We start from the raw sequence: 18,662 nt of genomic DNA on the forward strand, positions 1-18,662 counted from the left end.
CCACTTATAAACCTGAAGTCGTGGCCCCATGATGAGATGCAATGTGCCTGAAATATACATAAAAACAGTCGAGAGAAATTAAACCCACCACATCCAAGCTCAATACCTGAAGCTTTCCTGCTAACTCTTGTACAAACATTACACGGACTTACCTCGTCTATGGCTATAAGATTCAGTAAACCCCTGTCACGGAGCTTCTCAGCTTCAGCATAAATCTTTCGTCGCAATCAGTTCTGGAGTTTACATAACAGCAATCTCACAGAGGGTTTTCCAGAATCAAGGTCCTCGTGGATCTAAAAACCAAAGTTCGAGAATCACATAAATGAGATTAAACAATAAAACAAATCCAAGAAGTTATCATTCAATCCAAGATATATCGAGGAATAATCAACAAAAACACTTGAAGTGAAACAAACTGAAGAACGTTTCCAAGTGATTTACTCAAACATATATAACAAAACACATGGCATGAATCTTGAAAATTCTAGCATTCTACCACAATGGGAATTTATTTACGTTGCATATATATACACATAGATACGAGGATATCCAACTCACCTTGTTCCTAACAAGTGTGTAGCTGAGTGGACGAGAGATACTCAGCAGCAATACCTTTCTCCTTCAACGCCATCACTTGGTTCTCCTTTATTAAACAAAGAATCATCTTTTTCAAAAACCCAAGCTTATAGAGAAAGAAGCATGAGAAAGTACAATGACACTCACCATCAAAGCTGAGAAAGCAAACACACAGAAACAAACAAACAGTTAAAACCTCAAAAAAAAAAAAAAAACACAGATTCTCCATTCATGGAAAAAACAAACAGAATTTTTGTACCAATCAAAGGAGAAACAACAAGGAACGATTCCAGGTTTAGCCAGCGCAGGTATCTGATAACAAATCGATTTCCCTCCTCCCGTCGGCATCAAGCAAAAGCAATCCCTTCCTGCCAAATTAAAAAAAAACGAAGATGATTCAAAGAGAGAGATAGAAACCAGAAAAGGATTTTGAATAGGTGTGTTACGACGACTTTTACCGGATACAACAGCTTGAATCGCCTCTAGCTGCTTCCCTCTGAAATCTGCATGGCCGAAATGCCATCTCAATAGCTTCACCAGTGCTTCTTTTCCGCCGCCGACGTTCTTATCTGAGCGGTGAACGTTTTTGCACCGGTAACGGCGATTTCTTCATGTCTCCGATCGAGTCTCCGACGACAAATGTGTGTCGACGACGCTTCCTTAAAGACGACGAATACGGGAAAGTGATGACCCCAAAACGGTGTCGTTTTAATACTGCGCTAACCAAACCAACCGGACTATTAATTAGTTAACCGGTCGCAATAGACGAAACTATCCTGAGACAAATGTTCACACCCGGTTCGATTCTGGTTTTAAATTGCCCAATCGATATGATATGGCGGGTGCCGGGTGGGAAACCTGTTGCGTCGTTTAATAGCGTTATCAATGAACACCACGTCGTGTAAATCATATGAAAACGACATGAAAGTTTTATGACATTCGGTTATTTCTTCTCTTAGTTGGTCCGTTAGTTTAGAATTCGGTTTATTTCATATCGGTCGAAAGTTAATCGAATTTTTTTTATTCGGTTCGGTTTTCAGTTTCAATAGAATTGTTTTAGTTTTTGGTTTCATGGTTAGTTTGGTTAAAATTTTAGTTTAAAATTGAATAAAATTTTGGTTAGTTTCGTTTTAGAATTTCGGTTGAATTAATTGACATAATTTGGTAAAAATAAATTTTAAGAAATTAAATTAATCGATTATCGAACCGAACCAAAAATCAAATTTTTTTGTTCAATTGCGGAAGTAAACTGCAGGCATTGTTTGATATCATCAACAAGAACATTCTCATTGACAAAACACAAGGATTTGAGATTTAAACAACAACACTAGATTCTGACCCGCCCTTTAAAGGGCGGGTATATTTTTTATTTTAATTTAATTCTCATTTTTGTATTTTTTGTGATTATATTTTTATTTTTTCTTTGTAATCATATTGTGTATAACTTAATCAAAATATATTTTATTAAATAATAGCAATTTAAAAATTGATCCGATATATTGTCGGTCGAACCTGCCAACCCGCGGATTTCAATTTTTTTGGTAAAGAAATATGACCCACACAACTTACAAACAAATAATTTATACGGCACCCGCCGCATTTAATTTTGCGGCTATCCGCGGATTATAATTTTTTAATTAATTATTTAAATTTAGTTATTATATTTCTAATAAAAATATATATTTTAATAATTTAAATTATTTTTTTAATTACCATATTTTTAAAAAAGTGTTTACATTTTTTTAAATACTTTTCGGGTCGGCGGATACCCACAATCCAAAATCTACTAATCCGCACCCGTCCGAGTAAAATACTCATAACTCGCATTCGTAAATTGATTTTTTCAAATAGTTGAGACAAATTTATGATTCGTCCTTAAAGGACGAATATGTTTTATATTTTTTTAAGAAATATAATTTTTATAAAATCCAGACTATAACTAATTATATCTCTGAATATCTAATTTTTTCTCTAGGATTTGCGAATGTACATCATAACTACTTATTGTCATAATACTCAACCATCTATGTTTATATCAAATATTGTAGTGAGTTATGTTACGTAAAAGTAATATCAACCACTTCCAAGGAGTTACATAAAAGTAATATGGTTTATATCAAATTATTGTAAGTATTACGTTAATATCAACCACGTTCTTTTATAAATATGAAAAAAAGCAATTTATATAATAGTAACTGTTTTTAAATAGGTCAGTAAAACAAACTGTTTTTAAAAGGAGTTCACCATAACTGTTTTCGATAGATGATGATAGTGGGTTTTTAGAATTGTATAATTAGATATTATACTGTTAGACATTGCTTCTTTATTTTTTAAAAATTGGACATAACTTACTATCAATTGGACATGTTGAAGAATTAATAGAATAGATTATTATACGAAAGAAAAAAAAAAGAAAAAAAACATTCTCATACGAAAGGAGGAAAAAACATACGAAAACAACTCTCAGAAGAAAGTCTTTACCGACTTAGTAACACTACCATCACCAAGCTTGAACACGTAGTTAACATTCTTCACAACCTTACCTTCTGTAAAATATATAGCATTCTCCAACATCCATAATAGTCTCTCGCCAAAACCGCTAAACAACTATCCGTCGCCATGACAAAAGCATTATCTCCCAGAGACTTAACCTCAACCCATTCAACCAACTCCATATCCATCTTAATAACCTTAACCCAACGGTCCTCTCCACATCAACTCTGCGCACGCGAAACTTCTTACGGAAACGATGAATGATGCATAGTTCTCCGCAATACTCTATGAGCCTCTTGTCTTTGCAATCATCATACTCGTAGTAATCTATTGGAGTCGAAGGTCCGTACTGAAAAATCTTAAGCTCGGATAAACTAATCCACCATATCGCACCGTTTACGTCCAAGGCGTAGATCTGACCTTTGTGGACTATTATGTCCGAGAAATACTCAGCGTCTTTATCTGAAACCCTTGTCCAAACATTATTCTTATCGTTTTATTACCTTCTTCGTTGTTGCACCACCAGATCTCCTTCTTGTCGTTTCACCCGAAAACAAGATTGTCCACTAAGACAACTCTAGCGAAAAAGTTAGATGTGAGTTTATTAGAGAAATCATAGTATCTATAAACGTTGTAAGACTGATGAATCTCTGAGACGGTATACTTCAAAAGATCTAGGGTTTGGTGGGAAGAGGAGTCTACAGGGACACGAGAGAGAGGGTGCAGTAGCTTTTTTACGGGTTTTCGGAGTCGGAGACATCTTGGGTTGATCAGCCATCCTTTGTTCCGACAGGACGAGAGAAACACACGACAGAAAGAAAGCCGCGGGAGAGAGTCGACACGGTTTTGTATAACTACTGTAACGAGAAAGGACACGTCCGGGGTTGCGGTTTTGGCGTTTGGGGTAACGTTTGTGGATGGAAAACGCAGAAACGCCAGGTTTTGCAGAGGCTGCGGGATCGGAGAAGCTCGACCTTAGAGAAGAGGCGGCTGGCTACTTCATCGACTAGTTCTTCGGGTAGATCAGACCACTCGACGGATTGATCACTCATCTCTCTTTTCTATTTGTTACGTTTTTTTTAATTCTTTTCTGATATCCTTTGTTTGTTAGATGAGTGATTGGAAGAATGTGAAGATACGTTTATTTATATATATGATACTCTAAATCTGATATGGCAAAAAGAAGTCTTTGATGAAAGATATTTCCTTTTTTTCCAAAACTTCTGTCAAGAAAAAAATATTTTCCTTCTTTTGAGTCAACTAAAATATATATATATATATATATATATATACCTTGATCCCAAAGTATTTACCTTACATATACGTGAATTTTGTTGTTTAATTTTCTGGTCTAGTCAAAAAAATTTAACTATCTGGATTTTTCATTGAATGTAAACCTAACTATTTTGTAAATTTACTAAATTATTTCTGTTACAAATAACTTCCACTTTTGACTTGACCATAGATTTAATGAGTTCTTTATTTTGAAAATATTTGTTGTTAGTTAATAGTATTTAGTTGAAAATTTACTCTATTAATGGGTCATAAACAAGTTTAAGAAATCAATATACAATTACTTAGAATGTTCTGTTGATAGCAAAAAAAAAATACTTAATGCTAGAATTTCAATTTAATTTTTATGTATTTTCTATTCAATGTTTGTATATATTTTTATTATTCTCTAGTTTGGCTTTTTTGAGATTTTTAATATTTTCATCCATATTTTCAATTAGGATTGGGCAAATAAAGTGAACCCGAAATCCGGGTCGAATCCGATCTAATAAAAATGAATCCAAACACATATGAACCCGACATAAATGCCGAAAGATCTTATTTTATGGTATTCAGATTATTGATATTATTCAAATCAAACCAAACCTAAATAGATTTGCGATAGAACGTGAAACATTCAAAACCAAAAGAATAACTTATACCAACATTAGCTCAATTCCTCGTATGTATTTAAAATATATTAAGATATTATTGGATATCTAAAATAATTATTAATTATATACCGCATGAAATTTGATTGTTGAAGATGGCAGTTGAAGATTTAAGTTTTTAGATTTTGATTTGGTTTTCATTAAATAATATTTTATATATATAAATATATTATTTTTATTCAAACTCGTAGAATCTATGGTTTAGGTTTTGACACATCTTCAAACCCAAAGTCCATGAGCTTATTATCATAGGTCGGAACTAGTTGATAGGATCCCCTTTTACGCCCCCATGTCCCTCTCGTGTGGCGGCAGGGGGGCGTAAAAAGGAAAGAGAGGGATGGGGTTTCTCTCGCTTTTGGCTTAGCATAGCGGGCCTTCGTTTTATGCATTCATTTATTTGGTTTTCTTTCTATCAAATAATTATGGTTACCTTTCGTTTGATTTTGAATGATCACGTTTGATATTGTTTTTTTTTTTTTTTTTGAATCGATTTTATTTATGTTTGGTTACAAAATATGTATAAATCATATATTTTAAAATCGAAGAAACAATTTTATTTATGTTTTAGTTATAAAATATGAAAAACATGTACTTTTAAATTGAAATATCGATTGAGATTCGAACCGGAAAGTACATCGAATTGTACCAATTATTTGAATATTTATTAACTTCGACTTAAACCTGATAGAACCTAAACCGTTCTAGAATCAAACTTTCATATTACCTGAATCGGATTGATTTTGATAAATTCGAAAAACCAAAACCGATTGGGATCTCGAATGCCAATGCCTACTTCCAATAGAAACTCTTTTTGATTATCACCGTCAGTGCAAAACAACTATCTGTTAGCCATAATAAGTGCCTTGTCTCCCAAGGAACTAACCTAAACCCATTCCACCAGCTCGTTGTCCATCTGATAAACCTTGAAACGAACTGTCCTCTCGTTCTCAACTTTCCTTAATGCTAAATTTATTACAGAAACCGGTGAGCAATGCATGACTCTCCAGTCTCCACAGTGATTTTTAAGTACAAAAACATAATGATCCTTTCTTCTTCATACAAAATGACTAAACCCAATGTAATAAACACAATAATTGCATAAATCTAAAACGTGATTTTCTTTCTATATATAAATGAAGTTTCCAGCTTCAGATCAGTGGCCCTTTACTGTGTCTGATTGCGTCAAAACGTGCTGCCAAATTATCATAGTCAGGCAGTTTTGGGTGAACGCTTGAGTCCCGTCTCGACTCATCACACTGAGGAGCCTGAGGTGGTGCTCGGCTTGGTGGGAGGGAAGAAGCACGACTCTGTAATGGTCCGTCTTCTGTCTCTGTCTCTTCCTCGTAGTCTGACTCATCAAACTGGATCTCAGAAGTTCTAGGATGATGAGGAGGGAGTGGTGGAGAGTTGTTATAGCTCTGTCTCCTCCTAGCTGCTTCTTCACTGTGATCAGATTCATTTACACACGGATTGTTGCAGCTATGTCTTCTGCAGATTCCTCTGTTCTCTGCGTAGTAGTAGGAGCTTGTTTCAGAATCTCTGGATTGTCTTGTTGAACCTCCTGGATGATCCTTGTTAGCTAACAAGGCTGCTGCTGCTTGTGCTGCTTCAACCGCTTGCTTGGCTAATACAGCTGCTGCTTCAGCCGCTGACTCGGTGTCATGATAACGCGTGGTCGTACTCGTGCATCTGTATTGAAAAAAAAAACAATAACAAGACTTCGTTATTATGAGTCCTTATCTAGAGACACTGTTGAAGCAAGAAGATGGAGAGATGCATGTCTTTACCTCGGCACTGCTTTGGTAGGAGGATCAATGGATTCATCATCAGAATCACGTTTTACAGGTAAGCTGAGGCGCAAACAAACGCACGTGGCCCATCCTGCTCATTTACAAAACAAAGATTACATGTTTTTGAAATTCTGATTCTACTTAAAAAAAAAAGACACACACATACAATAATGGTTTCTTGTTGAGGTTTGAGAAGTTCTTGTTCTGTCTCTTTAGTATCCCAATCAACCTGGAACTCCTTTGCAATCTCCTTCATGACTTTCAGTTTGACTTCTCCATAGGGGCGCATAACCGAAAGCCTATCAACCAACTACACACACACACACACACACACACACAAAGAGTCAAAAAGGTCAGTCCAGATTCATGTTAAAGTAACCAGAAACAAGAGATCTTTTACTTAATTTACCATCCGGTTAACCCACAGGTAGGACGCAACTCAGTAGCAGCAGAAACAAAATCTCTACCGTACTTCTTCTCAAAGATGTCTTTCAGATCTCCAAGCTCCGGAATCTCTGAGCATCTAGGCGCAGCGAAAATCAAACTAGCTATGCCTTCCTTGAGATCCACAGGGCATTCCCTTTAAAAAAAACAAGTAAAAAGAAAAAAAAGGTTTAATTGAGTTTTAAGTAAAAAAGACACAAACTGAAACATACTTGTGTTTGGTGATGATAGTGAGTCTTGAAACAATGAGTTCACAGAAAAGCTCTATGATCTCGTTTGCTGCAAGAATGTTCTGTTCCCTAATCACATGCTCAACCTGAATTTGATCAAAAGACCAAATTATCATTAGATTATTATTATTACTTTTGTAAGAGAGAGTTAGAGAAAGTGAAGCTATACTTACTCTGATACGAGCAGTGGCATCTTGACCGGACTGAAAGAAGAAGGGCAATGTCACGTCTCATTTGCTTCACCACAACTTGTCTCTTGTTCCTCAGAAGCTTTATTCGAGCTACAGCCATCTTCGCCGCCGTTTTGCTTTTATTTTATTTTTAATTCCCAGACAAAACAAGGTTAATCATAACTGAACTCATCAATCTCTTTTAATAATGTATAAATTGATCGACATGAGTTGAGTTACCATTTGGAGGAGTTAAAGCCGCGACGGAAGAGAGAAAGACTGAACTTCAATAGCTTCTTCGTCTTCTCCGATGCTACTCCGGCCGCCGTCATTTTCTTACCACCACCGCGTCTCTGACACAGAAGCACGATTACTGAACAAGAAGAAGAAGAAGAAGAAGAAAAAGCAGGAGAAAGTTTAGTGGTGTGTGAGTGTTGTAACGGTACAATGATAATAAGAAAGTAACGCTCTTTTGGGTCCACAGAACTCACAGCCGGGCCGACTACCTTTGACCTTGTCTAAATATAGCCGTTATGTCTTTAGACACGCGTCACTCATTCATCTCCCACCAAAAGCAAAGACTTTTTTTTTTTTTGAACACCAGCAAAGACTAATCAGTGATTACTTTTACTGATTATACAATGGGCTTAATGTAATGGGCTGACTTTTCTCGTGGGCTATTAATATTTTTCAAGATCTTCCATACAAATCTTTATTTTAAGAAATTATGGATTGCTTGACTATAAGTCTACTAGATTTTGATCCGCACGTCCGTGGGATATATATTTCAGAAATATATTGTCCATACGGGTGTATATTTCAGAAATATATTGCTATTTATTTCTTATGTCAATATCAAAGCTGGATAAAAAATTCAAATCTGAAGAGTCGAACCGATCACGATCCGAAAAAGTAATACCAAACCTGAACCAAAATTGATTAAATATCTAAATTATTCAAAATTTTGATATTTAGACAACCGAAAGCATAACCAATTCGAACCAAAGTATTTTGGATATTAAAATATATCCGAAAAAGATTTATATACTTATATAATATATATATATATTAATTATTTTTAGTTTCAATGTATATAAAAACATCCAGAATATATATGATACTTTTAGGTTGGTTTAAATACTTGAAAATATATAAAACAGTCAAATATAAATATCTAATATAGTGGAAGTACACTTAAAACAGCAAAAATATTTAAAATAATTATTGATTTTTGATCCAAAATTTAAACCAAACCAATTTATATGTTAAGTTTAAATATTCTGACATATGCTATTCAGATTTATATACAATATATTATTTTATTTATAGATTTTAAGAAATTCAAAATATATAATAAATTTAAAAAATAATTTAAATGAGTTATCCGAACCCGAACTGAACCCGCAAAGATCCGAATATAATCCGAACTGAAATTTAGAAATATCTGAATGAGACTGAAATATTTGACTCTGGAAACCCAAAACTCAAACAGATTCGAAACGAACCCCGAATAGATACCTGAACGTCCAACCCTAGTCATAATTCGAACTGAAATTTAGAAATATAAGAACGGGCTGAAATCTTTGACTCCGGAAATCCGAAACCCAAACAAATTCAAAACAAACCAGAATTGATACATGAACGCCCAGCCCTAGTCACTTTTATGTATCATATATATCATCATATAATTAATTGTATTGGTCCATTATATAAATAATCATATAATTAATTATATTTTATATGTATTGTCTTATAAATAATCATATATATTATATTCTTTAAGTTTAATGTGAAATATAAAAACCATAATTTAAGTTGGTATAAGAAATTAATCTTTTGTTGTATTTTTTATATATATTGAAAACATTTTTTTAATAATGGTTACTGAAAAATATTTTAGTAAAAATAAATTTTTGAAATATATGCATATTTTAAATAAATGTTTTGATATAAATCAACTTTAAATTATTATTTTGATTTGAAATATGTATATAAAATTTGAATTTTATTTTATTATTATTTTAGACAAAACAATGTTTTTAGGTAATTAGATTAGTCCATTTGCATATTTTAAAACTGATATGATGGATTTTTAATTTTTATTAATAACATAAACCGTTATTTTTTTTTTGCATGATGTATGTAAAAGGTACACGAAGATGAACAAAGTTATAATAGCAAGAACAATATCATAACAGAGGAATAATGTTATAGTACGATATGGAAACATGTATTTAGAAATGATTAATGTGATGGTTTAGAAATGATTATGTTTAATTATTGGCCTGTTATTGTATGATATAGTAATGGTTTAATAATTAGATATTATTTTCGGTATAATTTTTTTTAGAACGTATGCCTTAAGCCTTGAAATGGTTTTGTTAATTATGACAACAAATTTAATGGTTTAAGTTCAACGTGTCGGTTTATTAAAATTAAGTTTGGTTCAATTTAAATACAAAACACAGTGTTTTAATACCAGTGGTATTCTATTGTAATTTTTGTGCAATTTTAACGGGTACATACTATTTGTACTTCCCTTTAATTTTAACTAGGTGATCCACCCGCGCTGATGCGCGGGTATAGTTAATTTTTTTAGTATTTATATGTTTATTATGTAAAATAACTATTTATTTATAACATATATAAATTTTGTTATGAAAGTAGAGTTATATGTATAAAGTGCACGTTAAATCTGGAGAGAAGAAAATGCTTGAGAATGAGATTCAGCAGTGGTTAAAATGCCCGAAGCGTTAAAGCTTCAGCAGGATGCATTTTGAAACGTTAATCGATCTTTTTCTTATTACCCATGCTCTATTAAATCAAGTTCATTCTTAAAATCATCACAGTTTCCAGAATACAAAGTAGCCTCAAATACTATAATGATCATTAACACCACGTTCAGTTTCTAAAATATAAAAGATCCCAATGTATTAAACCAAAAAGTGACCATTACGCCTTGAAAACAAAAGCTAAAACTTAGTCAATGTTTTGAAAGATTTCTTTGTACACGACATTCATTGTTTTTTTTTAGATCTAATCGACATTGCAATAAACTTTGTAAAACTTGAGCAAATCTAATATATATATATATATATATATATATATATAATATAGCATAATAATAGGTCAAATTGACGTGAAATTATATATTTCCATAGTTATCTTTTTTCCTTTTGTGTTTATCTATTAATGAAAAATATACAAAACAATTGAGTGAAAAAATTAAAATTACATCTCTAAGAAGTTACCGACGTAACATTTGCGTGACATGCAAGTCACGAACTTGGAGGACACAAACTCTATAGTTGGCAAAATCTTGATTAATGCAAGTAAATAAATATAGCATAATAGGTGAAATTGACTTGATAATCATATATTCTCTATAGTCCTTTTCCTTTTTCTGTTTTTATTGTTTCCCAATTTTTTTAATATATACATATAGCATAATAGGTCAAACTGATGTGAGAATCATATATTCTCCATAGTTATCTTTTTCCTTTTGTGTTTATCTATTAATGAGAAATACATATATATAAACAATTGAGGGAAAATAGTAAAATTTATATTCTTTACAAAAAAGATTAGTAAAATTTGTATATATAGCATAATAGGTCAAATTCATGTGAGAATCATATATTCTCCATAGTTAGTTTTTTCCTTTTGTGAAAAAGAAAAAATTAAATCTCTAAGAAATATTGGAAGTCACTGACGTAAGGATTCATATTCCAATTTAAATATGTAAAAGTCATGTACATGTGTAATCGATTTATGCATATCCATACCAAAATTATTAATATTAATTTTATTGACTTTGTAATTTGTAAGCTATTGAATACATGCATGTATATTCCAATAAAAGTTTTAACCGGTGAGATTGTTTAATAATTGAATATATGCATGGTTAGGTAGAGACCTGCATGTGTCAAAAAAACACACACACTGTTTCACCAGACGTAACTCATGTGCACGTAATAATATATTTCAAAGTTCTTGAATTTGTAGTTTAAAAGACCAAGGAACATAATTTAAATTAATACCAATAAATTACAACATAAAAGGTAAATACAATTGCAATAAAAGCCACCGTTTAACAATAGAAGGAAATTAAGCAATCTCAAATCTTAAATATGGTCAAGGAGCTTCCATTAATAGGCATGAGTGATTCGATCTCCGCCAAAGCTAAACTCTTAATTTGACCGTCTGAGAAATTTAAATCTGAATCGATCCCTCCGGTTATATGTCGACTCGATTCCTCCGGTTTGGCTTTCCGAATCGGTGGAATAACGATAGAGTAGTTTATTGTTGTCAAAAAAAAAAAGAAGAAATTTAAATCTGAAAGAAAAGAATCAAATTTTAATTGAGATAGCATAATATATCTGTTGCAAAAACGGTGATAGCAAAAAAAGATCTTACTCGGATTGTCCCTTTTTTTTCCTTTCGCTGCATAATATATCTGTTGATAGTATTTTTCATGTAGCATTCCATATGTTTCCTGGAGTTATGGTACTATTCCAAAGCAACATTGTACAAAACAGTTGACGAAGACACTTTGCTGAACACCAAAAACTTGCTTCTTTAATAGCTTCGATATATTCTTGATCATCATCAACCGGAACCTGCGGGGTTTGAGTTTTTCCTCAACTGAATCAGTATTGGTGAAAAGAGAAGAAGATTTTTTTTTACGTGTGTGAGACATGGTGTTAAACTATGTTAAAAAGATGTAATACGTTTTATATAAGACTGGTATATACATATATATATATATATATATTTTAGGGTTTTAGGTATTCACAAGCCATGTCATCTTATTCACAAGCTATGTCATCTATTAAAGTGTGCCATGTCATATTTTTTTTGGTGAGAGTCTTTGTAGAGATGACATGTAAGCAAAATTAAAAAAATCACTTCTCAAATATAGTTTAGGGGATAGTTTAGATAGATGATCTCTTTCGAGATTTTATTTTTATGCTCAAAGATAACATTTATTTACTTGCATAAATAAAGATGGATTACATCTCTCAACAAGTGTCATTAAACAAAGAACTCAGTCCACTAAATCGAATCAATCCGACTTAACTCTGCGTCATGAGAGTTGGCTCGATGGTTTGTCACTACAACTTAGGCTCCACGTGTTCGGCATGCCAGCTCGGCTTTATAGTTCGGCGACCAAAGCAATGACCGGAGATTTGGCCCAATCACTCAGCCCGTTAAGCCTAATCTAACTCTTTAGGACAAGGAAATGAGAGAGTTTGTGTATAAAAGGAAGATAAAAGCAACAAGTAAAAGAGATATAGACTTGAACACATAGAAACTGACGGCTAAGAATTAAGGTTTACTTACTTTACTCTTTTTCACCAACTTATATTTTTCCGCCTAATTCCGATAATGCCACTTTATTTCTCTTTTTGTTCACATACTCTGTATTTTTTTTTTGGTCTAAACATACTCTGTAATCTTACTCTCCTCTAACTAATAAAAACGTTTTGAAATAATCGACCATCGAATTCGTCTCTTTTTATCTAAACCGACCAAACTCAATTCAACATTACCGCACTTCTTTCAGTGCCGGCTCTTGAGATGTGCTCAAGGTGCACATGCACACATGATCTTCTTTTTTTTTTTTTTTTTTGAATTTTTCTCTTAAAAGTTAGTCTTAGTCCTAGTTTATTAAGAATCATATAGGTTAGAATCCTCATTTGTATATTTAAAGAAATGAGTATAATTCTGAGGAAAATATATTTTAGCCAAGAGCCTACAATTTATCGAAGCCGGGCCTGAGTTCTCTATTGTATAAATATACATTGTCCAGATCCAGAATATAAATCTATTCTCATTTGTCTTTGTATTTTTCCAAGAAGATTATCAGGAGACAAAAAAGAAGCTGATGGAGAAATTTTCATTCAAGTCTGCTTTCATCCTCCTTTTAGCTTTGACTGGTACGTTTAAAGTTATATTTGTTTATTTTATATAATATGCAAAAACAAATCAAAAGATTTATCTCTAAGTTAATGATAGAAAACAATTAGATTGTGTTGCTTACGTTTGTTAACGCATGTGTTGTATAGTGATGGTGTCTGTAACAGTCCAGAGTGTTGGGGCCAAACGCATGTTACACGAAGAAACTTCTCGGCCCTTGGTTGATGTCGAAGCTTCATTGCCGACGGTTAAGCCACTAAGAGGGGGGTTTGATTTTTGTACACCAGACTGCAAAGAGTTTTGTTTTGGTACCGGTTGTTATTGCGATTGTCCTACTCCTCCATCAACTCATGAATAAATTGTATGATCAACTTCTGATTAAAAAAAAAGTATTTGTAAGAAATTATGTGTGATAAACTAAGAAGAATAAATCTTTGAAATATAAGAATATTTTATGGATTCTTATCTTATTAACCGTTCTCTGTTCCTTTCTCTTATCTTTGAGATATCCAAACAAAATCTTTTATGTGAAGACGGATTCTCTTCTTAGCTTGACTAAAGATGTTCTTATTAATGCGGGTCCACTGGTGACTATAAATTTTAAAATCACTTTCTATCACTTTTGATTATTTAAACGATTCTGCCATAATTAAATTGCTTTTTATGAAAAATACTAAATATCCTATACTAAACATTCAAAATTAGTGATCAGCATTCGTCTATCTTTACATTCCTCTTCCGAAGCGGTAAAATTATCTATCTTATTAAAACAGAAATATTATGTTGGACCTACCATTTATTTTGTAAGTTTTTAAATTAAATACACTTTTATATTTTATAGTTAAACATACATTAAATCACTAATGTTTCTTTCTTTATACTACTATCCATGTTTCCAAACAATATATTTATTTCTTTATACTACTATCAATGTTTCCAAACAATATATTTTTATACTACTATCAATGTTTCCAAACAATACAATAAGTAATCTTAGTTATTTTATATCTATCATTTTCTCTTTAAATTTTTGTAGAAACGTCATAATTTCATAAATTGCCAAATAATGAACTTTAAAATTTGGATTATAAGATTACAAATTATGAAACTATTACAATTTAAATCCAATTAGATTACATATCGGTCATCCATCAGTTCAATCGGTTAGTTTCGGGTTTTAGTGATTTTTTAATATGAATATTTTGAAAACATAAATTGAATTGTCAGATCTCCGGATTAACCGGTATTGTCACAATCGGGTTGAATTTAAAAACACTGATTTGAAGCAAAAATATTTTAAATACACACTCTTTAAAAATTACCAAAATATTTGTTAACTTATTAGTGAAATTTTTCATCGTAAAATATTCCGCGCTTCAAAAGCGCGGGTCAAAATCTAGTAGATATTTAAAACTTTACAAGAGTTGTTCACACATGAACGAGTTTACAAAGTTACAACAACACACATCCTCTAATACATGGATGCATGTCTAAACTCTCTTTTCAACACACAAGGAAAACAAATACCAAACCAAGATTGTAAAACGACCTGATCTGGTCAAGAGCAAGAAGCTCGATTACGGTACTATTTTATTCAAGTGGATAGGATGTTAAGAAGAGACACTCTAGCTTGTATCATCACCTTGAACAGTCCTTCCAGTCCCTCTTCCAGCTCTTCCATGGCTGCCTCCACATCTTTCGATCTAACCACTGCACACTGAATCATCTCACTTACTTCCTCACTAATCTCTTTCTCCTCTTCTTGATCTTCCCTTGTCGTCATCACAACGAGCTTCACAAGCTCAGCTTCCATAGCTTCAAGCTCGAGGCAAGAAAAGTCTTTCTCATGATGATGATCTGTTCCTTTCTTCACAAGCTTCATAACAATCCCCCAACCTTTGTGTTGATTATGATTCTTTAATCCTTTTGGCGAGGTCAAGAACGACAATACCGTGCGTAAGACCAAACAAGTGATTGCACTTGTTTCTTGCATCACTTTAGCCAAAGCACTCATGTCTTGATCATCACCACCACACCAAACACTACTCTCTAAACACGCGTCTGTCTCTTTCGACATCACCATATACTTCTTGATCTCCTTCTTGATCTCTTTACGCGACGCCAGGTAAGCATCAACCTCCCCCTCGAGGCTAAAATCACCTCCCTTCTTGCTCCTTCTTAAAGCTGACTGAAGCTCAACAACACTCTTTTTGATCCTCGACGCACCGTCTTTAGCTCCTCCACAAACCTCTAAGTACTTCGACGACACTTCAAGAAGCTCATCCATCAAGCCACTATTAAGAAGAGCTTGTTGCGTTTCAGAGGAAGACTTGAAGAGATCTTCACTTAAACATCTATAAATCTCTGTGAGACCAGAGAGACCGTCACGGACCATCGTCCTCGACTCCAACGAAGATGACCCCAAAGCTCTAACCCTGGAGACCACTTCTTGAATCCTCCTGACACTTGGATGCAGCCGAACCGGTAAGCTAACACATCTAGCTTTGTATGCTTTGTGAAGTCTCGGAGACAATAAAGACACATACATATCAAGTAATGATGATCAAAATAGGGTTTTCGAGTTATGCTTGTTTGGTCCTTTAGTAGGGTTTATATAAATACACATCTTCAGTGACATAAATGTCAATGAGGTAGGGCCTATCTAATTATACGAAGAAGTGAAGACCATGTGAAGTGAGTATGGGTACTTCACTAAGGAGGACCAGAACACGTAAGACTCATTAAATGCTATTTGTTTGAATTTTAGTTGAATCCTTGTCGAAGTTCGATGTTTCGGTTTCGTTTACTAAAACCGAAACTTTTTTACTCCTCTTTTCATGTACCCAAGCCACCGTCCATTTACGATTCTTTAATATTAATGTCATTATTTAATTAATTTTTATCATCGTTGGATTTTTTTTTATCTTTTGAAGGTTACAAAATATAATGTTATTTATTTATTTTGTATGTGTGGGGTACCTCATTCTCGATTGAATTTCTATTTGAAAGAAAGATCTTTGAAAGATTTTGTTACATTATTTATATGATATGTAATGTGGATATGCTATTGCATGGATGCTTTGGTCCCCACGCAATGGACGATCCTTCCTCCCTTAGATAACACCGTCACACTTCACCACCAATTATGTTACCATGATTTTAGGTGTGTCCACATCATTAGGTTTTCCATTGATCAGGTTTAGAGTCTTTAGGCCTTTTGGTTTGTATTTGAGAATCTGTAGTTTCTCTTTAAGAATTAACTAGATTTTGATCCGCGCTTAAAAAGCGCGGGTTATTTTTTGGATTGTATACAAAATTTGTGAATTAGTATTGAAAGTGTTGTACATTATTATGTTACAAAGCCATTTTATATCAAAAGGAGAATTTATTTACAATTATGATTTTGTATGTATACTTTTATGTACACGAACATTTTACCACACCTCTAAAACTAAACTGCAATCGACTTGGAAATATAGGTGCGGTTTGGGTTTAGATCCAGAGCAAATTACATATTCGTTTTTTGGACCCGTAGGTCTCTTTTCGAGTCAGTATCCTCCCTGAGATATGACTGAGTACTCCTGAAATGTTTTTTTGTGTATATTATGTATATATAAGTATTTTAAATATGTTTTTGGTATTATAAATACTTCTTAAGTTTTGGATTCAGATTTTCGATTTTAGTTTCGGGTTTGAAATAAAATTTCAATTTTTAAACACTATTTTGGGTATTCAAGAAAAAATAAAATTTAGCATTTCGGTTCTTTAGATCAGATCTCAAATAAAATTTTGGGTCTTTTAAGTATTGCAATATTTTTGGTATTTGTTTGGGTTTTCGATTAATAATATCATATCTTGCTTATTATTAAGTAATTAATTTAATTTATATGTAATAAAATGTTTTAAAATACTTTATTTATTTATTTATGAAGTATTTGTATTATAATTTGACTATTATCATATTAATGTATTTGAATAGCATCCAAATCAGCACAAAATCAATATCACTTATATTCAAAAAGGCATTTAAAATATCTTCAACCTTTAGCAGTTATAAAACAGATTTTCTAAGATTTTTTAAAACTCTACACGATGGTGAACATTAAATTTCGCCAAATAACTATACTATAGTTATCCAATTTTGATCAAATCAGAATCCAAAATGTGTAATATACCAAGCATGATCACTTTAATAAATTGATAAATAATAATAATAATTTGGTCTTATTAAGAAAACAATATTATATAGACCTACCATGATATTATATAATACCTATTCATTTCAGTCCATTTTCCATTCATTTTCGTCTTTAGAATATATGTATTGATAATTGGTAGTTCAATCTAAAGATGTTTTTAATTTATTTCAAACTAGTATTATAAGTTACACAAACCACAGTTTCTCATATATACATCCTCTTGTATAAGACATTTCTTCTCTGCATTATCAAAGTTATAATTGAAAACTATAAGCCAATATGGAACATTAATATATAGGTCGTCTATAAAACACGTATGATTTAATATGCATATACTATAACAACTGCGACATTAATGGACTAAAGGAGAATAAATTATTGTTAGAATAATTTATGGTAATATAGATATTAGGCAAAATAATAGGTAAACCAAAAAATCATGGATTAAATGAAAGAGTCCAAACAACTTTGCATAAGTAGATTTTTTAGAATGTTTATGTTTTAATAGTATAGACTAGATCTTGACCCGCACATTCGTGCGGGTTTTCTTATACTATAACATTTTAGTTTATATAAAAAATTATTACTAAATTAATGTAATTTATATGTATTATATAACTTTAAATGTCTATATTTATGTGGCTTATAATGTCATTACAATTAATTTTATACATATTTTAATTCGGTAAAAAATATTTTGAGAGTATTATGTAACAATACTATTTTACATAAACAATATTTTCTTAGAATTTTCTTAAACAATATTTATTTATATTTTAAATAAAATATTAAAATATTAAAAGATATGATGATTAACTTATGTAATTTGGTAAACTTTCTAGAAGATGGTGTAATTAAAAATACCACACATGAAAAATGTTATGACTTCTTTTTAATA

General features: G+C 32.2%; 1 protein-coding gene, 1 long non-coding RNA gene and 2 pseudogenes across 3 annotated transcripts; 1 reads left to right on the plus strand and 3 right to left on the minus strand.

Annotated features, from left to right (window-relative positions):
• Positions 1–3,002: 3,002 nt before the first annotated feature.
• Positions 3,003–4,157, minus strand: LOC108821729 (F-box protein At4g35733-like; annotated as a pseudogene).
• A 1,789-nt stretch (positions 4,158–5,946) lies between these two features.
• LOC130503109 (uncharacterized) lies at positions 5,947–13,829 on the minus strand (annotated as a pseudogene).
• On the plus strand, positions 12,828–14,024 carry LOC108821018 (uncharacterized). Of its 2 annotated transcripts, none has more exons than XR_001944450.2 (3): positions 12,828–12,979; positions 13,508–13,585; positions 13,715–14,024. It is a non-coding gene; the product is annotated as an uncharacterized LOC108821018 (long non-coding RNA). The 2 variants fall into 2 exon arrangements; XR_001944449.2 differs by lacking the exon at positions 12,828–12,979 and adding an exon at positions 13,004–13,237.
• Positions 14,025–14,965: 941 nt separating this feature from the next.
• On the minus strand, positions 14,966–16,185 carry LOC130503108 (uncharacterized). Its single transcript, XM_056997755.1, has one exon. It carries the CDS (start codon positions 16,111–16,113, stop codon positions 15,160–15,162), a length of 954 nt encoding a protein of 317 aa, XP_056853735.1. The 5' UTR covers positions 16,114–16,185; the 3' UTR covers positions 14,966–15,159.
• Positions 16,186–18,662: the final 2,477 nt, after the last annotated feature.

The sequence above is a fragment of the Raphanus sativus genome, unplaced genomic scaffold (genome assembly GCF_000801105.2).
Source record: "Raphanus sativus cultivar WK10039 unplaced genomic scaffold, ASM80110v3 Scaffold0803, whole genome shotgun sequence".
In the NCBI taxonomy this organism is placed as follows: Eukaryota; Viridiplantae; Streptophyta; class Magnoliopsida; order Brassicales; family Brassicaceae; genus Raphanus; species Raphanus sativus.

What these genes read in the sequence shown, in the direction of transcription:
- LOC130503108 (XM_056997755.1), bottom strand. Translation starts at nt 16,113, where the DNA reads ATGTATGTGTCTTTATTGTCTCCGAGACTTCACAAAGCATACAAAGCT.